The sequence below is a fragment of the Syngnathus scovelli genome, chromosome 22, assembly GCF_024217435.2.
Source record: "Syngnathus scovelli strain Florida chromosome 22, RoL_Ssco_1.2, whole genome shotgun sequence".
Lineage (NCBI taxonomy): Eukaryota > Metazoa > Chordata > Actinopteri > Syngnathiformes > Syngnathidae > Syngnathus > Syngnathus scovelli.
This window is the reverse complement of record NC_090868.1, coordinates 1,195,369-1,218,409: the sequence shown is the minus strand read 5'-3', so window position 1 is coordinate 1,218,409 and position 23,041 is coordinate 1,195,369. Positions and strand designations below refer to the sequence as shown.

The 23,041-nt window shown below is 51.9% G+C and overlaps 6 protein-coding genes across 16 annotated transcripts; 3 read left to right on the top strand and 3 right to left on the bottom strand.

Annotated features, from left to right (window-relative positions):
• The first annotated feature begins 322 nt into the window (after nucleotides 1-322).
• Nucleotides 323-7,257, top strand: LOC125992289 (liprin-beta-1). 2 transcript variants are annotated; one of them, XM_049761198.2, is made up of 23 exons: nucleotides 323-620; nucleotides 2,246-2,326; nucleotides 2,745-2,950; nucleotides 3,012-3,092; nucleotides 3,155-3,268; nucleotides 3,331-3,441; nucleotides 3,576-3,656; nucleotides 3,827-3,850; nucleotides 4,068-4,161; nucleotides 4,394-4,455; nucleotides 4,524-4,575; nucleotides 4,752-4,855; nucleotides 4,945-4,998; nucleotides 5,082-5,308; nucleotides 5,372-5,627; nucleotides 5,703-5,814; nucleotides 5,879-5,967; nucleotides 6,037-6,159; nucleotides 6,228-6,353; nucleotides 6,433-6,621; nucleotides 6,692-6,841; nucleotides 6,907-6,972; nucleotides 7,039-7,257. In XM_049761198.2, the coding sequence occupies exons 2-23, from the start codon at nucleotides 2,263-2,265 to the stop codon at nucleotides 7,132-7,134; spliced, it is 2,481 nt and encodes an 826-aa protein (XP_049617155.1). In that variant the 5' UTR covers nucleotides 323-620; nucleotides 2,246-2,262; the 3' UTR covers nucleotides 7,135-7,257. The 2 variants fall into 2 exon arrangements, with proteins under 2 accessions (XP_049617155.1, XP_049617156.1); XM_049761199.2 differs by lacking the exon at nucleotides 3,827-3,850 and having other exon boundaries at nucleotides 325-620.
• A 382-nt stretch (nucleotides 7,258-7,639) lies between these two features.
• LOC125992487 (protein mono-ADP-ribosyltransferase TIPARP-like) lies at nucleotides 7,640-10,709 on the top strand. 3 transcript variants are annotated; one of them, XM_068649670.1, is made up of 6 exons: nucleotides 7,640-7,776; nucleotides 8,570-9,156; nucleotides 9,207-9,375; nucleotides 9,470-9,657; nucleotides 9,725-9,985; nucleotides 10,045-10,709. In XM_068649670.1, exons 2-6 carry the CDS (start codon nucleotides 8,618-8,620, stop codon nucleotides 10,481-10,483), a joined length of 1,596 nt encoding a protein of 531 aa, XP_068505771.1. In that variant the 5' UTR covers nucleotides 7,640-7,776; nucleotides 8,570-8,617; the 3' UTR covers nucleotides 10,484-10,709. The 3 variants fall into 3 exon arrangements, with proteins under 3 accessions (XP_068505771.1, XP_049617525.1, XP_068505770.1); XM_049761568.1 differs by having other exon boundaries at nucleotides 9,722-9,985; XM_068649669.1 differs by lacking the exon at nucleotides 7,640-7,776 and adding an exon at nucleotides 7,814-7,966 and having other exon boundaries at nucleotides 9,722-9,985.
• Nucleotides 10,710-14,752, bottom strand: tulp3 (TUB like protein 3). 5 transcript variants are annotated; one of them, XM_049761574.1, is made up of 12 exons: nucleotides 14,620-14,752; nucleotides 13,221-13,247; nucleotides 12,833-12,881; nucleotides 12,602-12,764; nucleotides 12,333-12,539; nucleotides 12,153-12,274; nucleotides 11,877-12,077; nucleotides 11,702-11,814; nucleotides 11,527-11,641; nucleotides 11,369-11,467; nucleotides 11,137-11,308; nucleotides 10,710-11,077 (listed from the first exon to the last, which is right to left on the bottom strand). In XM_049761574.1, the coding sequence occupies exons 1-12, from the start codon at nucleotides 14,637-14,639 to the stop codon at nucleotides 10,944-10,946; spliced, it is 1,422 nt and encodes a 473-aa protein (XP_049617531.1). In that variant the 5' UTR covers nucleotides 14,640-14,752; the 3' UTR covers nucleotides 10,710-10,943. The 5 variants fall into 5 exon arrangements, with proteins under 5 accessions (XP_049617531.1, XP_068505772.1, XP_049617529.1 ...); XM_068649671.1 differs by having other exon boundaries at nucleotides 13,221-13,238; nucleotides 14,620-14,696; XM_049761572.2 differs by having other exon boundaries at nucleotides 13,221-14,679.
• Nucleotides 14,753-14,934: 182 nt separating this feature from the next.
• On the bottom strand, nucleotides 14,935-15,890 carry rhno1 (RAD9-HUS1-RAD1 interacting nuclear orphan 1). The gene is made up of 2 exons (XM_049761576.2): nucleotides 15,732-15,890; nucleotides 14,935-15,669 (listed from the first exon to the last, which is right to left on the bottom strand). The coding sequence occupies exons 1-2, from the start codon at nucleotides 15,888-15,890 to the stop codon at nucleotides 15,073-15,075; spliced, it is 756 nt and encodes a 251-aa protein (XP_049617533.1). The 3' UTR covers nucleotides 14,935-15,072.
• Nucleotides 15,891-16,055: 165 nt separating this feature from the next.
• Nucleotides 16,056-20,025, top strand: foxm1 (forkhead box M1). Of its 3 annotated transcripts, none has more exons than XM_068649668.1 (9): nucleotides 16,056-16,196; nucleotides 17,028-17,471; nucleotides 17,598-17,785; nucleotides 17,875-18,051; nucleotides 18,128-18,256; nucleotides 18,350-18,409; nucleotides 18,498-18,540; nucleotides 18,615-18,865; nucleotides 18,965-20,025. In XM_068649668.1, the coding sequence occupies exons 2-9, from the start codon at nucleotides 17,063-17,065 to the stop codon at nucleotides 19,604-19,606; spliced, it is 1,899 nt and encodes a 632-aa protein (XP_068505769.1). In that variant the 5' UTR covers nucleotides 16,056-16,196; nucleotides 17,028-17,062; the 3' UTR covers nucleotides 19,607-20,025. The 3 variants fall into 3 exon arrangements, with proteins under 3 accessions (XP_068505769.1, XP_049617523.1, XP_049617522.1); XM_049761566.2 differs by lacking the exon at nucleotides 16,056-16,196 and adding an exon at nucleotides 16,267-16,608 and having other exon boundaries at nucleotides 18,501-18,540; XM_049761565.2 differs by lacking the exon at nucleotides 16,056-16,196 and adding an exon at nucleotides 16,268-16,608.
• Nucleotides 20,022-22,968, bottom strand: si:ch73-352p4.8 (cystine/glutamate transporter). 2 transcript variants are annotated; one of them, XM_049761571.2, is made up of 12 exons: nucleotides 22,555-22,968; nucleotides 22,344-22,470; nucleotides 22,123-22,238; nucleotides 21,939-22,064; nucleotides 21,782-21,881; nucleotides 21,661-21,705; nucleotides 21,468-21,595; nucleotides 21,301-21,404; nucleotides 21,123-21,219; nucleotides 20,906-21,055; nucleotides 20,675-20,852; nucleotides 20,022-20,199 (listed from the first exon to the last, which is right to left on the bottom strand). In XM_049761571.2, exons 1-12 carry the CDS (start codon nucleotides 22,832-22,834, stop codon nucleotides 20,196-20,198), a joined length of 1,455 nt encoding a protein of 484 aa, XP_049617528.1. In that variant the 5' UTR covers nucleotides 22,835-22,968; the 3' UTR covers nucleotides 20,022-20,195. The 2 variants fall into 2 exon arrangements, with proteins under 2 accessions (XP_049617528.1, XP_049617527.1); XM_049761570.2 differs by having other exon boundaries at nucleotides 21,472-21,595; nucleotides 22,555-22,966.
• Nucleotides 22,969-23,041: the final 73 nt, after the last annotated feature.

The following is a 23,041-nucleotide window of genomic DNA, read 5'->3' as shown; positions in this document are numbered from 1 at the left end:
GTTACCATGGTCACTGCGTGATGGGCTCTCCGCAAAAATGACACGTTGATTTTCCAGACTTTATTATTTTTATTATTAAACTGACATCGCAGTTGTCAGGTGGGAAAAAAATAAAAGGTTACTGACTGCAGCCTGCGGGTGTTATTTGAATGGTAAGTGCTACATTTATGTATGCAAATGTTCTAAAATGTGTGTACGTAAGCATGAAAAGACCTCTACCGCCCTCTGCTGGTGGACACGCTGAAAATGGGGTGTTCGTTTCGTCTCCATTTTTAAATATGGCTCACGCTCGCGTTTCGTAGCATTGAAATTGTTTGCGGTGCCTTATTTTTAACTACCAAAAGCCACGTTTGAGATTAACGCCTTTCCTAGTTTTATTCTGAAATATTGTTCCACATCCTGTTTTGTTTTGAAGGCGTGAAAGGAACCTCTTTTTGCGCTCGTGAGGGAGAGCTTGATGGCGTTTCCCCCTCAGTTCGGTCCAGTTCCAGTTCTGAGAAGACAAAGTCGAGCGAGGAGGACGTCGATGCGCAAAGGTGCTCGTCCGCGATGACGCTCCGCTGAAAAGTGCTCCGAAGCCAGGCCACTTCACCCCGAAGAATTAATATTTTCCCAAAGCGGTAAGTTTTCTGACACTTTTGTTGCCGTTCAATGCGGACGGGCGACATAAGAACTGCGGTCACCACTTTTTTTTTTTTTTAGATGAGTTAAATCATAATAAAAATGTTGAATTAACATTAAAAAAATACTTTTTCTTTAGACATACCGAACAACCAATATACAGCAGCGAGTTATTTAAATATTTACTGACTAGTAATGATGAGTTAACCATCATTTTTGCTTTCTCCATTTTGAATGGATTGCTTTTTAAAGTCACTGGCAACTACTTGAAATTAGTGCCTCAAAATGTTTTTAGGATATTAAATTAGAAAACGCTGTGGTGGACAGCCGGTGTTTACGTGGTGATGCTCAGCTTCCAGGATGACAGCTGAGCTCCATGTTGCAGCCCGACCAGGCAGCCGACTAGTTGGGCTGCAATCGCCTGCGAAAGAAAACATTTGGTGATGTGAGCTTCAAATTAAAATTGCGCATGATCCTTTTCTGAAGCTCCGCCTTTGAGTTAAACTCATTTAGTTGTTTACAAGTTCTTGCAATTTTATGACTCGATCATCTTAATGTCATTGAAATTATCAGCACCCCGTGACAACTTTCGGAGGCTGTTTTGTGCCGTGGCTCTTTTTTTTCCACGGTCGTTTGGCAGGCAGGAAACGCTTCCTGGAAGGCCCACGCCAGGCAGGCTCTTCCTGAGGGGTCTCTTCAATCCCTTTTATGGTTCCGTCCTGATGAGCATTTCAGCGATCTGGCGATTCGTGACCGCTGCCGCTGAGGAGGACGTCAGCGGGGGACGTCCGTACCAGGCACTTTGGGGAGCGTTAACCTGCTGAGGAATGCAGAGCGCTCGCAACCCTCGACCTCTTCGGAGCGACCGAGATCACCTGGCAAACGTCAACGCGAGACGTTTGTTTATTTTGAAGTTCCATCAGGCAACGCGGAGAAGCCGACGTCAGCGTTTTTGCAAGTCACGGCCTCTGCCAAAAATCTGGATACGAGAAAGGGGTCCACTGCTACTCGCTGATATATTTTCCAGACACATTTTTTTTCCTTCCCTCATCTTCTGGTGCCTTTGTCTGTTTTAAAAATCAAATATGGCCCACCCTGCGATTTTCAATCATCTTTTATCGCCACCCAAAACATTCTTCCGAGTCTTCTCTTGGATTGAACCGTGAGAGGGAAAATATTTGGATTCGGGGGGGGGGTAAGCTTCATTTCTCATTTTGTGGCAGCTGGCCAAATGGAACTCGCACCCCGCCGAGATGAGCCGCCGCGTTCCCTCATCCTGCGGAAATACCTGCAAAGAAACAAAATTTTACGTTGGGAGTGGAGAAGCTGACGTTTCTCCAACAGGCCTCGTCTCGTGTCCTGTGTTGTGTTGTGCTAACCACGCAGGAAATGAGGTCAGGCCTACAACCCCCCCCCCCCCCCCCCCCCCCTTTACCCCCTCAAGAAAAGTGAACAAGGAAAGCCACTGTCCTAATGTTAATCATGCTCATGCCCGTTGTGGGGAAAAAAAATCTTCATCCATCAGCGTCCACCGACGTCCCGCCATGTGAAATGCGCCCCCTACTGTCAAACCGGAGTAGTTGCAATCTGCTCCACACATGACTTTCGTCTTCTTGTCTGCCAGGCCCATTGGAGGAGAAGATGATGTCTGACGCCAGCGAGATGTTGGCGGCCGCCTTGGAGCAAATGGATGGGATTATTGCAGGTAGGAAATGGGGGAGGGGGGGCTGCGGGAACATCTGGAAAGCATTGCAGTGGGAATGTGCGTGATCCCCCGACCCCTCATTCCACTCCTACCTGCTGTGTAACGTGAGCTCATCTAAATGTGGAAGATCGTTGCCGCCGCTGCTGCTACTGGACGGCTTGCTCCTTGAAAAGCAAAGCAAAAAAAGTTTCCATTGTTCCATTGAGTGACGCACGCTAATGATTATTCGAGCTTCGGCACTTGTGAGTGCAGGCTTTCATTTTTTTCTGCTGTCCTTTCCAATGGGAAGGGGGATCACATGAGAAGCCCGCCAACGCCACAAGCGCCGCCGTCATGGTTGTTTTCAAGAAAATGAAGACTCTGAGCTCATATTTCCCTGCTTCTGATTGGCCAACATGCGATGGCTCTATTTTTTCAGGCTCCAAGGCCATGGACTACTCCAACGGGCTGTTTGACTGCCAGTCGCCCTCGTCGCCGTTCCTGGGGGGCCTGCGGGTGCTGCACTTGCTGGAGGACCTGCGGGCGGCGCTGGAGCTCATGGACAACCAAGAGCGAGACAACCTGCGCTGCCAGATCCCCGACTCCACCGCCGATGGTCTGGCCGAGTGGCTGCGGGGCCGAATGGTAAGCGCCGCCTGGCCGGCCGGGAGAATCCGTCCAAACAAAGCTGACAGACCCGTTGCAGACAAACGGCCACGGTGACGAGAACGTCCACCAAGAGCGTCTGGCTCGCCTGGAGAGCGACAAAGAGTGCCTCATCCTCCAGGTCAATCATCTAAAGTGGCTCCTAGCTCGCTGCAAAAGCTTAAAGACGGTTTCCACTCGCAGGTCAGCGTCCTCACAGACCAGGTGGAGGTGCAAGGGGAGAAGATCCGCGACCTGGACAGCTGCCTGGAGCGCCACCGGGAGAAACTCTGCGCCACCGAGGAACTGCTGCAGAAGGTACTCGCCGGCCAGCGTTGACGCACTCTCCTGCTGAAGCGGCTTCTGCGTCTTCTCCCAAGGAACTTCTGACTCGCTCAGCGCTGGAGACCCAGAAGCTGGAGCTGGCGACGGAGCTTTCGGCCGTCAAGCTGCAGCTGAGCGCGTTGGAGAGGGACCGCGCAGATCACCAGGTAGTGGAAAGTGCACTCTCGCCTCCCTCCTGCTCATTGTTCGGAGGTTCCGTGGCGGGATCACGTGACAGGCCCCGCCAGCTGTTTCCTGCCTCAACATGGAAGGTCACGCTCTTCTTCTGCTTCCTCTGCAGGAAGTGGGCCACTTGCGTCTGCGTGTGGCCGACTTGGAGAGTGAGCGTCTGCAGTGTGACCGGAAAAGCAAAGCTTGCAAAGTGAGCCCCTCCCTCCCTCCCTCCCTCCCTCCCTCCCTCCCTCCCTCCCTCATGTGTTGAATTCAATTCAGTTAATTTGACCACCGCCGCACGTTGACTGACATTTTTTTTTTTTTTGTATCTGCATCTATTCTTCGCTCTTAACGTCTTTTCTAACGTCGCCTCCAAAGCGGGCGGCGGGAGCTGAGCTGAAGGTTTGAGCTTCTCGTCCTCTTTTTCCTCCTGCTGCTCCTCTTTTTGTGGCCTTTAAACCCGCCGCTTCCCCCCTCACCGCTTTCCCCCCGACTTTCCCGCACTGCGAGTGTAAGTGCCACCAACACGCCGTCATCGCCGCCGTCGCCGCCGTCGCCGTCACGTGACCTTTGAACGGCGGCGGCACGGAGGGTCTGACTGTGCTTCTTTGGCACGCAGGAAGAGCTGCGGCTGCTGCAACGCGAGCTGGAGGAGCGAGAGGCGCAATTGAGGAACTTGAAGGAGGAGAGCGGAGCCGAGGGGCTGCCGAGGGGTGAGCGGCAAATCACATGAGTGCGCGAAAACTAAGATGCCACGCTGATGATCACGGGAACAACTTTTGGAGTAAAAAAGCTTCTCTTGATTCACGCTCACGCCGAGGTTCAATCGGAGGCCACGTCGCGGTTCCTCGTTTATCTTCAGCGCTTCTCGTTCATCTTACAATGTCGGCCGCGTGCATCTCGCCGATTGCCGAGCCGCTCGTGTGCTCTTTGTCTTCCCGCCAGATGCCGAAATGGCCGAGATGAAGACGCTGTTGGACTCGCTGGTGTCGGCCAATGACGAGAAGGTGCGGGGGGAAAGCAAAACAAAAGTCGAACGCGATGATGTCACTCACAGCTTTGTTTTTGTGGTCAGGAGCGAAGAATCAAAGAGTTGGAGAGCACCCGAGTTCTGGAGAATGTCCAAGGTAGAAGGGACACAAGTCACCTTTTGGTTCAGCTCATTATGCTGCTCATTGATTTTTACACTCTTTGGCCACATGGGGGCAGCATAATACATTCATTCAAATCCACGTAGCGCTTTTAAAGATGTCATTCTTGCTTCCTGCTAAGTTTGAACTTGAAAATCTACTTTTGCCTTCAGAGAGGCCGAAGGAAGCCGACTACGCTGACATCGCAGATGATGGCTCGCTTCCCGCCCAGGCCGGGCCGGCGTCGGAGGGCGAGGCGGGAAGGATCTCGGCGGAGGTAGGCGGCACGAGGCGCCCTCCCCCCTCCTTAGTAGCCGCTTTGGGCAAAATACGCCATTTTGTTTTTCGTCCTCATCCTCGCCGCAGTCTCGTCCCCTGCCGGATTTGCGTGCGGCGTCTCCAGGCGACACGGAAGAGCAGGTGAGCTCCACTCGACGTCGCTGCTGCCTTTCTTGACCAAAATCCAAAGCGCCCGCTGACTTCATCAAGTCTTCCCTTTCGAGGCCAAAAGCAAGTGTGGCACTTTAACCGAGCGAGACGTGTTTGGCGCCAAGCGGGTCCGGGCCTCCCTCGGTCGGGGCTTCTTCAAACTGCGGGGAGGCAAATATGCCAGCGGCGCAGCCGAGACCGAGCGCAAAGTCCCGGAGCACCTCGACTTGGCCTCCTCTGCTCTGACCTCGTCGCCTGAGAGCAAGAAGAAGTCCAAAGGCTTGAGGAAGTTCTTGGGCAGGTAGGGAACTATCCTGTCCCGCCGCCATCTCGTCCTCCATGACGTGGCTCTTATTCCCTTCAGGCTGAAGAGGAGCCACTCCACGTCGTTGAACGCGGACGACGAGGCCGACTTTCGGCGCGGGGGCGTCCGGGCCACGGCGGGGCCTCGCCTGGGCGGCTCGCCATCTCCGACGGAGGCCCCCTTCTCGCGCTGGACCCGAGAGGACGTGTGCGAGTGGCTCCACCAGCAGGGCCTGGGCTTGTACGCCGCCGCGGCTCACGACTGGATCCGTTCGGGACAGAGCCTGCTGCAGGCGTCCCAGCACGACCTGGAGAAGGTCAGCCATCGCTAAGCTAACATCTGCAGAATGTGACCGCAGTGACACAATGTGTGCTTTGGCGTTGTTGTACAGGAGCTGGGCATGAAGCACCCTCTGCACAGGAAGAAGCTGCAGCTGGCCCTCCAGGCTCTGGTGGCGCACGACGACCTCCTCCAAGGCAACCTGGACCACCACTGGGTGACGCGTGAGTGTTCCGGCCGGTGTTGCGGCCACGTGGGCCTGAGCCTCATGGAGCGTGTGAATTGCAGGCTGGCTGGACGACGTTGGCCTACCGCAGTACAAGACTCACTTTGAGGAAGCCCGAGTGGACGCCCGCATGCTGCACTACATGACTGTGGTCAGGACAAGATTTTATTCTTAAAGGATGTCTTCATTTCAACGAAGTCCAACCCTCTGTTTCTCTTAGGAGGATCTCCTGTCGCTGAAGGTGGGCAGCGTGCTTCACCACCTCAGCATCAAACGGGCCGTGCAGGTCCTGCGCCTCAACTCCTTCCAGGCCGACCGTCTGCGCCGCCGGCCCGCCCAAGAGGTAAAAGGAGCTCGCCGCCGCCCGCTCGCCGCCAATGTCACCGTCGCGCTCTGTCCGTCCGTCTGCAGACGTGCACGCGACCGCTCGACGTGATCCAGTGGAGCAACCACCGCGTGATGGAGTGGCTGCGCTCGGTGGACTTGGCCGAGTACGCGCCCAACCTCCGAGGCAGCGGCGTGCACGGCGGTCTCATGGTCAGAACAAGTCACGTCAGCCAATCAAAAGGTCCAGTCCAGCTATTCTTTCTTTCTTTCTTTCTTTCTTTTCTCCAAGGTTCTGGAGCCGCGCTTCACCGTGGACGCCTTGGCTCTGCTGCTCAACATCCCGCCGGGAAAAACGCTGCTGCGGCGCCACCTGGCGACGCACTTCCACCTGCTGGTGGGATCCGACGCGCAGAGGCTCAAGCAGGAGTGTCTGGAAAACCCCGACTACGTCGTGCTCACCGCCGCCGCCAAGGTCAAGGTGGGAGACCAGAAGGCCGCCCCGATAAGACTTTTCCAAATGAATCTTGATGAAGGAGTATTTTCCGCAGCCGAGACGTCTGTCGTTCGGCAGCTTCGGAACGCTCCGGAAGAAGCGTTACGACGACTGCGGCGAGTACGTGTGCCCCATGGACGTGGACATGGACATTGGCGTGGGGCTCCACAGGGACCCAGAGGACCACCTGGAGCAACTACAACAGGTACGACGGCTCCTCACCCGTCACTTGGTGGCTCCCTCGCCCATAACAAGTTTGTCTGGGGCCAGATGGACGACTCCGAGGGCGCCGTGAGGCAGATCGGCGCTTTTTCCGAGGGACTCAATCATCTGACGGTGAGGAAAGGCCTGCCAAGTCAATGCCTTGACCTGACCTGACCTGAGCTCACCGTCTGCTTCCAGAGCAGGCTGGAGGACGAGGAGGTTTTCAGGGAGATCTCAGCAAGCCCGCCAGAAGGCGACCGATGCGATGAAGACGCCACAAGACTCGTCAAGTAACACTACCGTGTGTGTGTGTGACACTTTGTGTGTTAGCTAAACAAGGAGTTGTTTTGGGACAAGACCTACGTACTGCATACAATTCAATTATGTTTCTTTTTTGCAATAAAAATTTTTAAAACTGATCTGTCCTGTTTTTTTTTCAATCAGGTGCTGACTCTTAGATTAGATTATTTTAAAAATATGCTTTCACATTTATATCCAAAGTACAAATGAGGAAATATTTATATATACAGATCCAGTAGGAATCTACTTTAAAATATTTAGAGAAAATATATCATAGAATTTGAACAAATGAACAAATGCAAAGCTTTAATTAACGCAATTTAATAATGAAGGTTTGTAACATTACATTATATAACATTACATGTGACTAACAGGGTAAAATAGTTTTATTAGTGAAATGTTTCTTACATAAAATGAATTAAGTTGTTGATTTACTTTTCTTATAAAATAATAAAATAGAAATAAAATAATTCTAAGAAAAAACTATTTTCAAAACGAGCCTCGTGGTAATTTCCTGCAGGCGCGTTTTGTGTACTAAGCAAGACGGTCGTGCATTCGCCTCCGTTTTTTTTTTTTTCTCCATCATCTTCGACTTCGTCTTTTTGAGCCCGACCAGCCTCGTTCGCACAAACACAGGTAAACTGAATTAACCGTGCAATTAACTCAGCGAGACTGCAAATGAAGTGTGTGTGTCTTAATTGCAAAGTTGCATTTCACCTTTAGACGATAATGGCGTCAGCGTGTAATTGGTGTCGTTTTGCGATTTTTCTTTCGAAGTAACCGAGCCAGCGCAATTAGCCTACCTGAAGCTAACAAACGAAGAAAAGTAAGTGCATTTAATTCATATACCGTAGCACGACTTAAAAAAATGCACTCGGTATGTTCTGCAGTGCTTGTCAAACTTTTGGACCTCGTGTTTTGTTCTTTTAATGCGCACTTGCAACGCTAATGGCGATTTTGCAGAATTACCGTGTGTAACTATCAGAACTTCTCCAAACTATTGACACCAAACACTACTTAAAAATGTAGCATCATTGCGAGCAACACTAAGCGTGTTTGTGCATTTAAAACAAAAGTGAGTTTTCCGTAGTTAAACGGAAAAAATACAAAACTGTAGCCTACCTAAAGCATGCACATAAAAGTTGAATTAAAAAATCCAAAAACAAAGATACATTTATTCACAAACAGTGTTTAAAGATTAAATGTTACTATTTTTAATTTTACATTTGTAACGTTACTTAACTAATCTGTATTTTAATTCCATCTCAAACCGCTAGAGGGCGCTCGAGTCTCACATTTATCGTTATTGTGGCTGGATGGATGGATTGTTGTTTTGTTTTTAGAAATTAGTCCCGATGTTATGAGAGAGCTCTGTAATGGTCCAAAGCAAAGTTCGGCATTAGTATTATGATGACACGTTATTTTGCAGACATCTGCAAAGATTGGAGAAGCGCCACATAAACCAACTTTGCCAGGGATGAAGAGGGTGAGGTCTCCAGATCCCCAATCAACTCCCCAAGACGCCCCCGAGCCGACATTTGTCTTCCTGCGGGTGCCGGTGGGCCACACCAACCCCCCGCCCCCCCAGTTGAATGTCACTTGGACGGTGTCGCCCCTCCTCCCCAGCTCTCAGCCTACTCCCAGGTTGCCCTGGACCCCAGGCCCGATGGCGTTGGGCGGGAACAACAGATGCCCCCTGATGACCAGCGGCCCTTGGCCCCTGCCGGCGCCGCTGACCATCCAGGCCGCCGCAGCCGCTGCAGCCGCCACAGCCGCCCCTTCCATGCCTCTGTTTTTTACCTGGAACCTTGACAACATTGAGATCTGCGACCAGTTCCTGCAGGGGGTGTGCCCGTTGGCGGACAGGTGCACGAAGCATCACACTCCGTTGCCCTACTGCTGGCAGCTGTACAACAGCGAGGTGGGGCGCTGGGTGGACATCCAGTTCCGGGCCCAGCTGCTCCTGGAGCGCATGTACTGCAACGTGGACCGGGATACCCTCACTCTTATTGAAGGGTAAGTCCAGTCCTCTGATAGTTGCGATCCGGGCTAACGTTCCTCCGCAGCCCCGCCCGCTTCAAACTCGACCTGGACGACATGGAAATCCTCGACGACTCTAAATACACTCACGCCAGGCGACTGAGCAACTCGGACAGTTTCTTCTTGAGTCCGTATTTCTTTTGCCAATGGCGCATTTACTGGTGGAACCAGAGCGACTGGGCCGAGTACGACCAGGTGCCCGCCCTTTATTTACTACTTCTGATTGGACGTCGGTAGCCCCTCCCTCTCCTCATTCCGTCTGACTGATGTTAAGCGGTGCTGTGTCCAGGGCGTGTCTGTCCTGCTCCTGTCCAGGATGGCCCTCAAGGAGCCGATGGTCTCCTTCATGAGAGGCTCGCAGAAGTACATTGTGGACTTCACCGACATGACGCAGACCAACGTGACGACGGGCTTCCAGAGGGTCATCCGCTGCCGACCGGCGTATCGCCCTTTAGAGTCCTTCTACCCTCACCTCAAGTGGGTATCTTCTCCTGTCACATGGAGTTTTGCTTTTCCTCTGATGCTCCAATCTCCTCTGAAGCAGGACAGGGATTCTATTGGATCCCATCCCACAACCTTTTCATCCCAACTTCAACGTGGACCCTTTGGAGAACTTCACCACATGGTACCCCCCTGTGTGGCAACTGGACACGGCGGAGGAATGCCGCCTGCTTGATGTTCCACCTCAGACCAAGACCTTCCAGATGATCCAGAAAGTGTTCTACCAGAGCCTGCCTGAGACCAAGGTGGATATCGTTATCATCCAGCAGGTCCAGAACACACTTCACTGGGACAAGTATCAAAGGTAAAGAAGCGATCGGGCCGATTGATGGACACGCAATTGACGTCGCTTTGTATCTGTAGGCAAAAGGTGCACATGGAAAACAAGCTGGGCGACTCCCAGGAGCTTCTGGAGCGTCACCTTTTCCACGGGACCACCCGAGGGGCGGCCGAGCTCATCTGCTGCCTCAACTTTGACCCGCGCTTGGCCGGCGTCCACGGGAAGATCTTGGGTCACGCCTCCTACTTTGCCGCCTCGGCCAGCATGTCCCACGACTACGCCGTGGAGAGCGCGCCCGACGGGCTGCGCCACATGTTCCTGGCCAAAGTCCTGGTGGGAAAGGTGACCGAAGGGCAGTTGGAATATCTCCGCCCGCCTCCATGCGACTCGGGGACGGGTTTCTACGACGCCTGCGTGGACGACGTGTTGCAGCCGAGTATTTTTGCCGTGTTCGACAACCGCCAGTGTTACCCGTACTACCTGATCAAGTACAAAGAGTTGAAAGGCGTCGTGAAGCTCTGAGACCCGCCGCCAAATTTCTGTGAGTGTTCTGTTCTCTTTCCAACAACTTTCCACGTGTTTGTTTAGTATCCACGTTTGTTTTAAAACGTTCCGCCACTGTTACCGGAAGAAGAAATGTTTCTTGTTAAAACTGACTGCACTTTAGTTCAAAACTGGATTTTACCATAGTGCAGTTTTGTTCTGGGAAGAAAGCAATCTTTATTAAAGGAGCCGTTGCTCGGACAAATTGGTGGTGATTTTGACATTTATTTACAGTACTTAGAATGTGTGCAATTTTGCATGCGTGTCACAGAAAAACAATCAACCGTAACAATAATGCACTTGTCATCCAGGACAAAAAAAAAACAAACAAAAAAGTCAGCCTTCCAATGATTGAGGATGTCTACTTTTGTCCTGAGGGGGGCGCTGCAGGAGAGCCCACTCTGTCCAATCGGAGTCCTTGAAAAGAAAACTCGTGCGTTCATTCGCAGGCTAGCTTGCTGTCGAAGCTGGACAGCCCGATGGCGAAGGCTTGCAGGGCGCACATGGGGTAGTTGTAGTCCAGCGTGAAGATGGCGTCGGCCACTCGGCCGAACTGCATCACGATGTAGTCGGCTGATGAAAAAGCTCACGGTTAAAGACGTGCCGACGTTCTGCCACGTCTTGACACTTACGGTCGTTGTCGTGGACGATCTGGAAGTTCTTAATGGAGGCCTGAGTGACGCGTCCGTGGAAGTTGAGCACGTAGGACTGCGTGTCGTCGTTCCACATGGGCGCCTTGTTGTGAAGCTCGATCAGGTTGTCCAAGGAGTGGCTCTGCCAGCGGCTCAGCAGGCTCTCCTGCTCCTGAGAGCCCGCAAAATACAGTCAACGTTGGTACTGAAGCGTCATTGGTTAAGGACTCACGTTGTGGGGCCTGACGGGCACTCGCTCAAAGTTGGCATTCATGCCCGGGATAATGACGGTCATCTTGCGCGGTCCCTTGAACCCCAACACGTTGGTTTCCTGACGGGGAGAAGGCCGAATGAGAGATTGCGAGACGGCGCTTTTGGCGCCGGACTCACATAGCAGACGGCGGCCAGCTCCTGTCGAGTCCTGCCGTCCTCCATGGCGGCGCCGTTCTTGCAAGGGTTGGCGCCGTTGTTGTACACGGTGAATTTGGTGCCCATGAGGTTCGACCTGGGACGAAGAACATTGTGGGAACAACCTCAGCCTGAATTTGGATTGCTGGGATTTTACCTCAGTTTGCCGATGAAGCTCTCGCCTTCTCGCGACAGATCGGTCGGGTCGACTGAAATGAGGTAGTTGGATGTCTTGCTCTTCTTTCGCTTTCTCCCTGCCAACAAGAACACCTGAAAGGGAAACCAGGAAGTCGAGTCGAGCAGCTCAATGAGCAGAAGGACGTGGGCTTCACCTTCTTGCCGTCCTCCCTCTCCATGTGCATGTAGTATGTAGGGTAGAAGCCGCCGTCCATTCCCTTCTTGTCGCGGGTGATCCGGCATTTGATGGTGGCGCCGCGCGGTGCCGGAAGCAACGCAAACTCGTCCAAGTTGGACACCTCCAGAAGAGGCGAGCTTCTGGAGGAGGGCGAGCCGCCGCCGCTCGCGACCGCCTCCTAGTCGGTCGGCACAAGACCCCCGTGAAACGGGGCCGGCCAGCCGACGCGTCGGCGAGCGCCGAGACTGCTCACCGGGTCCTTGGCGCTGGTGGCGGAGCCGGGCCTGGTGGTCTGCGTGGCGGGCGTCGGGGAGTCCGGACGCTCGTCGTCGTTATCCTCGCTGGATTCGTCAAAGTTCATGCTGCCGGACAGGCCTGGCCAAATACATTTGATGTTTACAAGCCAGCTGGATCCCAAGTCTTGGTTCTTCACCTTGTTTGCGCAGGAGTTCGTGGATGTCGGTCTTGTTCTGGTGCAGCGTCTCCGTGTCGCCGCCCTCGTCCTTGGCGTCCCGGGCGGCGGGCGGCGGCGGAGGCCTGAGCGGGGACTGAGTCTTCTTAACTTGGCCTTGTTGTACAGATGTGATCTGGACTTTCATTCCTTTTTTGGATCCTAGAAATGCCGCCGGGCCGTTGAAGCCTAGAAGGATCAAAACGTCTGTTCCGATCCGGCGAATGGGCCCGTCTCGTGCCGCTGCTCACCGTCCACGATGATGTCGCTGACCTCGCAGAGTTGCGACTCCACCAGCGGGGCTTGCTCTTCACCCCGCCACGAGCGGGTCCGCCGGTGCCGGGCCTCCGTGTTGGGCTGCACCATGAGCAGTTCTTGCCGTTTCCGCCGCTGCTTCTGCTCCAGCAAAGACCTCTGCAACGGAGCAGAGGAAGCGGTCGGCGCCGGTTCCTTTCCGTCACTTCTAGATGGCGACTGCCGACCTGTTTTTCCAGCTTCTGCTGCATGATGCTGCTGTGCTCGTCAAATCCGCTGCAAGATGAAGCAGAGAAGTGAGACAGGTGCACCACCAATATTAGGTCACAATTTTTTTGTGTGTTTTGAGATTATTATTATTTATTTTTTATCAGGAGTAGACCCACAGAAGATCCAAAAAGTGCCTGAAAAGTAAGAAGTGAAGAGAATGGCGCCGCCGGACGTGGTGAGGAGGGGGGGGGGCCTTGCCTTGCGTCGCTTAGCTACGGCCAGAAAGGGCAACAGCGGGGAGCGGGGGGACTCTTCTGTGGGAATACTCCTGGCTTAAGAGTATCCGGATACTCTACTGGATGAGAACAGGTGTCGGTGACAGGGTGGGTCGCCGGGCGCCGTTACCTCGCCAAGCTGGCAGAGCTGGAGGGTCTCCAGGATGTCAATTCGTCCAAGGAAGAGAAGCAGAGGAAAGTGTTTAGAGCTGTGATTTTGGAAGTTGTGATGCACAAAATCATTTGTTCAAAAAGCCAACGGATTGTGAAATGTGAGCCTGTTTACTAACGTTATGATTCTCTGGTTTGAACGGCCAAAGCGGCCAAAACGCCTAACCTGTACGACCAGCGGCTGTAGACGGGCTGCGACTCCATCCTGGCTCATTCCCACCCCGGAGCGCTCCGAGGTGCTCGCTGGAGACGTGCGGCGAGCAAACTCAGATGCCGGGCTACCGACCGAGTGGGTGGCTGGAGAGGCGGCGGAAGAGGAGGCTCTCGTTGCCATGACGAGGGCCCCCGTTTGTATTTGTGTGTGTGTGTTTGTCCTCGAGAGACGCCGCCGAAGTGACACCTAAGTCGACTGATGAGGAGCGAGGGGACACGTAGGGCCCAGCGGCGGGAGTAATTGCATGGAAAAAAAGGTGACGAGTGTCGGTAATCACACCTTAATAGCGCCGTCCGTCCGTCAATGTGTGAGAAAATGCAATCATGACGCATACGGGCTTGTTTTTATTATGTTTATTTTTTACGACAGCTCTCGGTGGGCTCGTCGCAGTTGACTTGACAAAAGGTGAGCAGGGGCGTAGCTAGAAACATTTGGGGTGGCCAGGGTGACCATGTATTTTCGCACTCTCGTAACAGGGACGTCGTTGTTTAGCAGAGCGACCTGCTTGAATTTTTAACATATTGCACTTTTAATTCATGACACCAGGACTGAGGACGCTATTATAACAAAGTATTCAGGCTCACATTCACACAATTTACCGTGCTGCCCCAATCTTACCCAGCATTAGATGCATTTTAGCCAAATAATTTCCTTTTATGATCAAAATGCAAATTCCAAATGATTGACAACACATTTAATGTTTCAAAAGGGGATTTTTTGGGGGGGCGGAGTTGAGGGGATTGCTTCGCAGGAATGTCGCAGCACAGCAGGCGATCGAGTTCAAACATGCATAAAGTCATATTTTTCTTCCCCAATTGGATGACTCATTTAAGTGCAATGTAGTGCGTGAAAAAGAAAACATTTTAAGTACACGCCACGCACTCGTTTTTCGCGTCAATCGCGTTTGTTTACGTCACTTTAGTTCCCAAAAGTATGCTTGTTAAAGTTTCTCTTCGCCGTGGAGCGTTCTAACGGGATCTTTACTGTTAGCACGTAGCATTAGCCCAAGTCGTCTCTTTCTCGCCCAAAAAGTTCCGATCGTCTTCGCGTGGCAAAAACAACGCCGTGGCCATGGCAACTAGGCCCTTGCTCAGGAAACACATAAAAAGTAACTAAAAGTGAGCATCAAGTGGTTTCTTCTTACCTGATGGTGTAATAACTCATGTTTATTCGCGGTTGCTAAGGAAGATCTTCGTGCCTCCGTTTTTTCGCCGAGGAGCGACCCCGTCCTTAGTTACCGCACACGCTAACAAGGCGCGCCCTCATTGGCGGACGGATCGCCAGGTGGCGTGTGATTGGTGGATCATACGGAAGGGCGGGTTTTCGTCGCGCTCGTGTTTTCTCAGTCACAAAGTGAACGTTTTGACGCTTGGCTTGGCTTTGAGGCAAATAAAAGGTTTTTATGTGACTTTAATGTAAATTGTCTTACTGATAACCATCGTTTGAACACCCAAAACTCTTTGTAGCCATAATTGTTTAATGTCAAATGCACAGTTGGCTTTGTCAAAACATCAACACCGATATCATCATTAAACATAAGTGCATTCCTCACATTGTCCAAAACATGCATGTTTGCATTATGAGTGGTAAGCCAATGTTAGCTGGTGATGAGCTTGTTGCATTGCGTCAGCTGTCCTCTCTCCTCCAACATTGCCATCAACCACAGGCGCCTCCTCCAGGTCACTTTCAGGTTGTAGTGGCGCTCAGGTGTGTCCGGCACCAGCATCTCGGGCGGCTGGCTGCGTGGCGGTGTGCAGGGCTGGGTGAGAAGCCATTGTGAAGAAGAAGAGGAGGAGGATGTGGAGGAGGAGTCGTGACCAGCATGTAGCATCACTTTTGGAGTATCCACATTCGGTGGTGCACCGAAGGAGGTCCCTTCTTTCACCGGTGGACTGGAGGAGGAAGAGCATGAGGCAATGTCCTGCTTTTTGATGATTTGCCTAGTTGGTGCATTCCTTTGGCATGCCCCATTTTTCTGTCCTGCAGAGTCTGCGCGGCTCAACCTCTTTGCTCGATGATGTTGAGGCTGGTGCCCGTTAGACTGGAACGACAGCAGGGGGAAATTGCTTTTGGTATTCTTGGAGGACGGGCTGCAAGTGTCCTGGATGTTCTTGCCCGAGATGCACTTCCTACGCCGGCCTCGTCTTTTCGTGGGAACCGTGGACTCCAGTGACGTTTCAAACTGTGGGTTTACCTTAAATAGAACAGAACAGATTAACTGTATGCTACAAAATGTATGTGTGCATGTAAAGTTACCCAGGAGCTGAGGTTGCTGCGCGTTGGAGTCTCAGCAAAGAACTCTTTGGGATGCAAAGCAGCCCGGACTTCAGGAAAGGACGAGAGGCTCGTGCTGCACACAGGTTTCTCGGCGAACAGCAACGAAGGTTTTGCAGTCTTGGAGCGTTTGCGAGGCATTAAATAACATGTCCAAAGACCTGGAGGATATCAAGTGTCTTCATTGAGCAACGAACAAATGCCTTGTTGCATTTAATCTGAAAGTTTACTCACCTTAAACTTGATTTTCTTTTGTTTCATTGTGGAGATTGTAGTCATGTTATTTTGCTGTACTTTTCAGTTCGCCGTAGTTTTGACCAACGTACTTCCGGTTACGTCCGGTTTGACATCTGATTGGTCAGCGAGGCGCCGCCTATGAGCGGCTACCATTGGTTGGTTTTCAATCCATGTGACATGAGAGGTCCAGAGTGGCGCCAAAGTTCAAAAGTACGTCCAAAAAAGGGGGACCTTCGAATAGAATCATTTTAATTTAATCTTCTGTCTTGGTGTGGGGATTACCTGCAATTGTATTTTCTTTAAATATGTAATTTTCTAGTTGTGCTGTATTTCGGCTGCCGTTTCGAGACAACCACGCCCTGGTTACATCCGATTGGCCAACACTTTGTTTACCCCCACACCATTGGGTGGTTGGGCTAGTTGTCTAGACACGTGACGAGAGCCACGACAGGAGGACCCCAGCGCCGAAATTCAAAAGACGCTTATTGTTAAAAATGAATTTATTGGCTTCTAGTTGAAAACATCAAAGTGAGTTTGTGAATTTTTGTTTGATTACTTTATTACAACCAATTCCACAAGAAAATATCCACCCAAGAGACGCGACCGTCACTGTAATGTGAAGGTAAGGTTCTGGTTAGCTGTTAGCTGTTAAGTAGCCTAGCCTAGCTTAGCTATCGCTTCCGCTCACATTAAACCTAACTAACATTGGATATAACTGTGTTTTTCGCGGTCACTTTTGATTGTGTATTTTAATGCCTCTGTAAGGTGACGTCTGATAAATATTAAGCTAATAAAATAATGTTCTAACATCACTTAGGTCGCACTAGCATTTACACCAAACGTACATAACGGAATTAATTTGGAATAGAACCGCATGTTGAAGCTACAATTTTAATAAAAGGTCTCGATGTAAAAAATACTATAACCTCTATAAGTATTACATGACGTGACTTTGACAGTTTAAAAACATTTAACCATGCAAAGCAAAGACCATGACAATTTACCCTCAAGTCTGAATATGTCAACTTTTTTTTCCTCCAGCATATCTGTGGGACATTTTGTGCAACTGGTTGACCATGAGACGGAGCCCAAGGAGACCCCTGATTCTTAAAAGACGCAAGCTTCCCTTTCAGCAGAGCGAGCCTCCCGCGAGCCAGGATGCATCAGTGCCTCAAGGGAATCCGGGGAGCTCATCCGCTTGTCAGTCATTCCCAGACGGCGTGCGCATCCTGGATCACCCCCACCTCCCCGGCACACAGGTGGTGGTCATTCCCAAGACGGCCGAGCTGCGCAGTGTCATTGAGGCACTGACAGTTAAAGGCAAGGAGCACGGCGCCCAAGGGCCCAACAAGTTCATCCTCCTGGGCGAAAGCGGCAGCCTGGACTCGGGCTCGCTGGACAAGACGGACCAGGACTCCGGTTTGGCAGGGGGCGCGCTGGAACAGCAATTGTCTCAGAGCTCCGTATTCACTGGAGTTAAACAACGTAAGAATTTTTTACTTTGAATTGACAGTTTTTAGTCCAAATGTGTATTTGACTTGATTCAGCTAGGAAAATGTATCAAAATATTTTTCTGCCACATTTATGACCCACAATGGTTTGTCTGTGTAGGGAAAAAGGAAGATGATGACGGCCGTTTCAACAACAGCCTCACCAACATTGAGTGGTTGGAAAGGTGCGATGCTCTACTGTCAGGACCCAGCCATGACAAGTCCAATAAGGAGAACCAGACTGCGGCCGCCGTGTTGGAAGAAGCAGCGCCCCCTGTGCGTGAAGCAGCATGTGGCTCACCACCTAAGGTTATGCCGAACAATGAATGAAATGTGGGAAACTACAAAATAATCCCTTGTGGGTTTTTCATCTTGTGCTGCGCCTTTGTCTTTTGCAGAAATCCGGGGACTGCCCTCAAGGTGATACGGCCATGAAGCCGCCCTTCTCCTACATGACCATGATCCAGTTTGCCATCAACAGTACTAAGGACGGCCTCATGACATTGAAGGAGATCTACACTTGGCTCGAGCACCACTTTGACTTCTTTAGGGCTGAGAAAAGGCAGGGCTGGAAGGTGCCAACAGCCTCTTTCCGCCGCCTCGACAACAATGGCCATCGTGAATTATTTTTTTTTTTTTTGCTTCTCGCAGAATTCAGTCCGCCATAACCTCTCCCTGCATAAAATGTTCCTCCGAAAGACGTCGCCTGACAAGAAGGTTTCCTTTTGGACCATTCGTCCGGAGGCCAATCGAGGACTCACGCTGGATCAGGTGTACACGGTCTGACACGCGCGTGCATGCTCGGCTTGACACGGCATCGGTATGTTTTCTTTGGTTTTGCTCTCAATCCTTAAATAAATGTTCCTCTTGCAGCCCGGATGTAACCCCGTGGCAGCTTCTTTTGCCCTACCTGCCATGTCATCGCCTCGCCAAGTAAGCCCTTCTGCATTTCAAGTCTGTTGTCACACCAATGACACGTAGACATGTGATTTCTTTGTTTTAATTGTTTATTTTTAAATAGCAGAAAACACCTCCTGTGTCCAAGAAAGCACGTACTGGCTCTGGTGAGTTTGGTATGCAAAAAATGAACAGAGAGAAAAAAAAAGTGTGTTGATATTTTATTTTTTTTCTTCCTTAGGTTCAGCAAAGCGGATGAAACCAATTCTCCCCCAAATGCCCACCTTCCAGGTCCCCATCCAGCTCACCCTCGGCGCTTCCATTTGTCTGCCTTCTTCCTCCACGCCGGGCCCTCCTGCTCCTGCTCCTGCTCCTGCTCCTGCTCCTGCTCCTGCTCCTGCTCTTGCTCCTGCTCCCGCTCCTGCTCCCACTCCCGCTCGCCACACCGACAGCAGCCCCTGCAAAGCCAAAAGGCGCAGAAACATTCCAAAGGTGACACATTAGCATTTTTGGGAGGGGTTTACAAACGGTATTTTATTTTACATGCCATATTGTAAAGGAAAGTGCATGCTGATCGTGTGTGGCCATCAGGTGGCGCTGTTGAGGGATGCGGCTCATCGGGCTAAGGCACCGAAAGCAGAGATGAGGGAAGAAGTGGCGTGTGTGACCCCCCAGCGTGGGAGCCCCATGACGCTCGCCCGCAGACGGCAAGCCGGCAGCTCCAGACGGAAGCAGCGTCTGGTGCGCAAGCAGCACGAGGAACCGCTGCTGCTCTACACACAAACCTCGGACTTGGACTCCAGTGTGGTTGCCGAGCCGGAGCTCCAGGAGAGGCGGCTTCACTCCTACAAGACCCCCATCAAAGCGGGCCGGCGCCTGGCGTCTTCTACGCCCAGCAAGCCGCTGGCCGAGCTCACCGGTCAGAGCACGCTGGACTTCAGCCCCATCCGCTCGCCCCTGCGCGACCACACCTCCTTTAGCGTGAGCCCCACCCCCTTCAAGGACTGGGCCCTCTTCCCGGACACCGGCATCGCCTGCTCCGGAGAGCCGCTTCTGGCTGGTGGCGGAGGCAGCCCCCCCGCCAACCGCTCACTCAGCGAGGGCCTGGTGCTGGACACCACCAACGACAGCCTGAGTAAGATCCTGGTGGACTTCAGCTTCAGCCTGGACGACATGCACGAGCTGGGCCTGTCTGACGTCAGCCTGTCGGAGCTCATGCCGCAGCTGGCGTAGTCCGCTCGCATGCGGACCCCACTGGAGTTTTTGTTTGCTCGTGTCTGCGCCTGCCTGACAGCGCTTCAAATCACTTTTGGATTTTTATTTCCCTTTGACCTTCTTGTTCACGGACACTTTTGGTTTGTTCAGCCTTCAGAAAAATATCTTTGTTGATTTGCACATGTTGTTATTTAATTTTGAGAGTCCTATGTTACGTGGAGAAATACTTCCAGCGGTTCGTACAGATGCTATTAGCGGTTGATTAGCAATAAGCTACTTGACAGAATAGCCCGATTAAAAAAAAAAAAGAAAGCACTACTTGGTATTCGAGCAGCAATAAGACTGTTAGTGTTCAAGAGCCTTTGCGCTGACTCCTGTTCCCGTGCCGTCGTTATCGGTCCAATAAATAGGTTGCTGTTGCAGCCTCGAAAGAAAAAGTTTTGCGCTCAAGTTTATTTCAGCCTTTTGATTAGGTGAAAGGCAAATATTGTCTTCTACAATTGTCACTTGGTCTTGGTAGGTTGAGCGGCAGGTTGGGATTTGTCCTCAGTAGGTCTTCACCTCCTGTTGGGCCACTTGGAGAAGGATCTGGATCTTTCTGCTGCACTTATCTGAGGAAAGAAAAAAGTCGTCACCTTTGTGAACATGCATTTGTATTGTCACTTTTTTTTTTCCCGTCATGTTTTTCTAGTTCTTTTTTCAATTCAATGTTTGGTACTTTAAATGATTTTTTCCCCATTCTTTATATATTTTCTAAAATTCTTAGTTCTAATGTGGTGTGATGTTTTTTTCAGTTATATGATAATTCATTTTTATTTTTTGGGGCGGTTGCAAACTTTTCTGTGATGTTTTTCTATTTTACTTATTTAAATTTATTTATGACCGTCCCTCAACTTGTATGTAAACTTTTTTTTATTTTTTCCTATTATGTTGATTTATGTCACTCTGCATTTTACAAATAATTTCTCCGATTTCTATGCGACTTCCCTTCAGTGTGAGTCGTGGAGGAGATACCGAAGTGTTTTTGGTGGCTATCGCTAACATTTTCTTCGTCGGCGTCAGGTGTGGGGACGCGACGCTACTCACTGAGCAAGCGTCTCCATCTGGGCGGCAGTCGGGACCGACGCACGGTGGCGTAGTACACCGGAACGCCGGTCAACGTCAACACGCAGCTGAGTCCCGTGTTCCAGGGGTCCGAGTACAGCGACAAGCCCACGATGAAGAAGCACACCGAGGTGAAGGTGATGGCGATGACCAGGGGGACCTGCCCGACGCCATCGGTGAGTCAACCACGAGGGAATTGTCGGCGTTTCTCACCTTGAAAGGCCGAGGGAGCTGCGGGAAGCGGTGGCGGTGCACCAACATCCCCAGCGTTGCCAAGGCGATGAAGAACCAGCGTGCGAAGGAGGCCAAGCTGATGAGGTGTTGGATCTCCTCGGTGAGCAGCATCAGCACCACCAATGGGCACTGCGCGGGCAGTTTGAAGCGCACGTCACGTTTCCTGACTTTCTCGTGAAATCGGCGCATCTTTTACCAGAAACAAGACTGCTGGAAGCGGCGTGTGCCGCTGGATGTGAATCATGGAGAAGATGTTGGGCCAGTGACCCTCTCTGGCCGCCACAAACAGCATCCTTGGCACAAAAGCAACGGTAAGGGGCATTTCTGAATTTCCCGATTAGACGTCAAGCCACAGCGGCCAAGAAAAAGGTCACCTGGGTGCGGTTAAGAAGCCCCCGTTGAGAGCTCCCAGACAGGACAGCGCCACCAGGAGGGGAATGACGGCTGACACAGCCTGGAGCGCGCGGTTGGCAAACGTCTGCCAGGGACAAACAGGCAAGTTCACGCAATCAAATGTCACAACTTTGCGTGACTGACTGACTGACCACAGCCACGGCTTCAGACGCCAGCAGCTCCTCAGGCGTCATCACGGTGTAGTAGGACACGTTGACGAGCACGTAGAGCACTGTCACCGTCACCATGGAGCAAATAACAGCCAGCGGGATAGTCCTGAGGACACACGGCGACACTCTGGCACACCTCGCCCCAAACCACATTAATATAAGCTGTCCTACCTGTTTGGGTTGATGATTTCCTCCGTCACCATGTTGAGATAAAACCTAGGAGAAAGAGCTGAGCTCCGAGCGTCTGACATAATTGCTTTGTTTGATTCTCACGCACGTCTGCACCACTCACCATCCTCCGTATGCGTACAGGCCGTTGTAAAAGGCCAGCGGCAGCATCTCCGGCGTCAACGCCTCCAGCTCGAAGCCTTTCTGGAAGTTCTCCGTCTTGCCTGAGAAGACCAATGCCGTGTTTCAAAGTCTGGCTTCCGCTACAGCCCGCAGCCCACCTTTGCTTAGCGCCATGACTCCGGCCACGATGATTAGGAGCAGGGCGAAGGTCTTGATGAAGGTCAAGGTGACCTGGGTGCGAGTGGCGGCGGTGACGCTCCAACAGTTGACGGCCACCACGAAGGCTGCGGTGAGTAGAAAAAGTGCATTGTGGGAGAAGGGGAAAGGGCGGCGTGTACTTACTCACTCCCAGCAGGCTGACCAATCGGATGAGAGACGTGGGGGCTTCGCAGGGAGCAAAGAATGGCTCCACCACGTAGCGACCGAAAGCTAGCGACACGTAGGAGGCCACGGCCGGCCTGGCAACAAAACAAGTACGCGACATCATGGGGATTTTTTTTTTTTTTTTAATTATGTAGATAGTAAGGGATGAGTGAATAACTTCAAACTCCTAATGACTCCACCTGATTAAGATGAACTCTGCCCACAGGCGTAAAAAGGCAGGAAGTGGCCCCAGGGTCTCCAGGAGATAAGTGTAGTGGCCCCCCGATTTGCTGAAAGTGGTGCCCAGTTCAGCGTAGCACAACGCTCCTAATGGCACACATGGCCGAAAAAAAACTTCAAACCTGCCACTGTGCCCAACCGCAATGAACATTCAAGAACGGCGGCATCTACCAAACAAGGAGAGAACCCCACAGAGCGCCCACACCACCAGCGAGAGGCCCACGCTGCCGCTGTTCAGTAGAACCCCCTTGGGGGCGATGAAGATGCCGCTCCCCACCACCGTGCCGAGGATCAAAGAGGCGGCGGCCACCGGCCCGATCTGCCGCCGCAAGTGCACCGCCTCGTCCCGCCGAGCGCCGTCGTCCTCCTTCTGCATCATGCCGCCAAGATGCTCTGTCGGGCCCCTTCGAAAAACTTTAGCGATCCTCTCCGTGCCCCCCAACTTCTTCATTCACTGATTGGCTCTCGCTGAAGTGGCCCGAAGCCAACCAGCGCTCCCCCCGGGCCTCCGAGACTAACCGGCCGTTTACATGCTGGAGGCCCCAGTTTTGCTTTTATGTGTGACACAGAAAAGGAGGAGTTAGGAGGGAGGGAAGGACGGGTGCAGCTGCACCAAACCGGTGCAACAACATGTCTAACGAGATCCCGCTTGCACGCG

Bases quoted from the DNA above. Each gene is read 5' to 3' on its own strand.
- LOC125992289 (XM_049761198.2), top strand. From the start codon at position 2,263: ATGATGTCTGACGCCAGCGAGATGTTGGCGGCCGCCTTGGAGCAAATG. The intron at 5,628-5,702 runs GTCAGCCATCGC...GTTGTTGTACAG, and splicing joins CCCAGCACGACCTGGAGAAG to GAGCTGGGCATGAAGCACCC. The intron at 5,968-6,036 runs GTCAGGACAAGA...TGTTTCTCTTAG, and splicing joins TGCTGCACTACATGACTGTG to GAGGATCTCCTGTCGCTGAA.
- LOC125992487 (XM_049761568.1), top strand. From the start codon at position 8,618: ATGAAGAGGGTGAGGTCTCCAGATCCCCAATCAACTCCCCAAGACGCC. The intron at 9,157-9,206 runs GTAAGTCCAGTC...GTTCCTCCGCAG, and splicing joins ACCCTCACTCTTATTGAAGG to CCCCGCCCGCTTCAAACTCG. The intron at 9,376-9,469 runs GTGCCCGCCCTT...TGCTGTGTCCAG, and splicing joins ACTGGGCCGAGTACGACCAG to GGCGTGTCTGTCCTGCTCCT.
- tulp3 (XM_049761572.2), bottom strand. From the start codon at position 13,333: ATGATTTTGTGCATCACAACTTCCAAAATCACAGCTCTAAACACTTTC. The intron at 12,765-12,832 runs GTCGGCAGTCGC...GCTCCGTTGCAG, and splicing joins AGCAGAAGCTGGAAAAACAG to AGGTCTTTGCTGGAGCAGAA. The intron at 11,078-11,136 runs GTAAGTGTCAAG...CTTTTTCATCAG, and splicing joins GATCGTCCACGACAACGACC to CCGACTACATCGTGATGCAG.
- rhno1 (XM_049761576.2), bottom strand. From the start codon at position 15,890: ATGCCTCGCAAACGCTCCAAGACTGCAAAACCTTCGTTGCTGTTCGCC. The intron at 15,670-15,731 runs GTAACTTTACAT...GTTCTATTTAAG, and splicing joins GCAGCAACCTCAGCTCCTGG to GTAAACCCACAGTTTGAAAC.
- foxm1 (XM_068649668.1), top strand. From the start codon at position 17,063: ATGAGACGGAGCCCAAGGAGACCCCTGATTCTTAAAAGACGCAAGCTT. The intron at 18,257-18,349 runs GTCTGACACGCG...TTCCTCTTGCAG, and splicing joins CGCTGGATCAGGTGTACACG to CCCGGATGTAACCCCGTGGC. The intron at 18,410-18,497 runs GTAAGCCCTTCT...ATTTTTAAATAG, and splicing joins CCATGTCATCGCCTCGCCAA to CAGAAAACACCTCCTGTGTC.
- si:ch73-352p4.8 (XM_049761570.2), bottom strand. From the start codon at position 22,834: ATGAAGAAGTTGGGGGGCACGGAGAGGATCGCTAAAGTTTTTCGAAGG. The intron at 22,065-22,122 runs GTAAGTACACGC...TACTCACCGCAG, and splicing joins GGTCAGCCTGCTGGGAGTGA to CCTTCGTGGTGGCCGTCAAC. The intron at 21,220-21,300 runs GTGACCTTTTTC...TTTTGTGCCAAG, and splicing joins GGCTTCTTAACCGCACCCAG to GATGCTGTTTGTGGCGGCCA.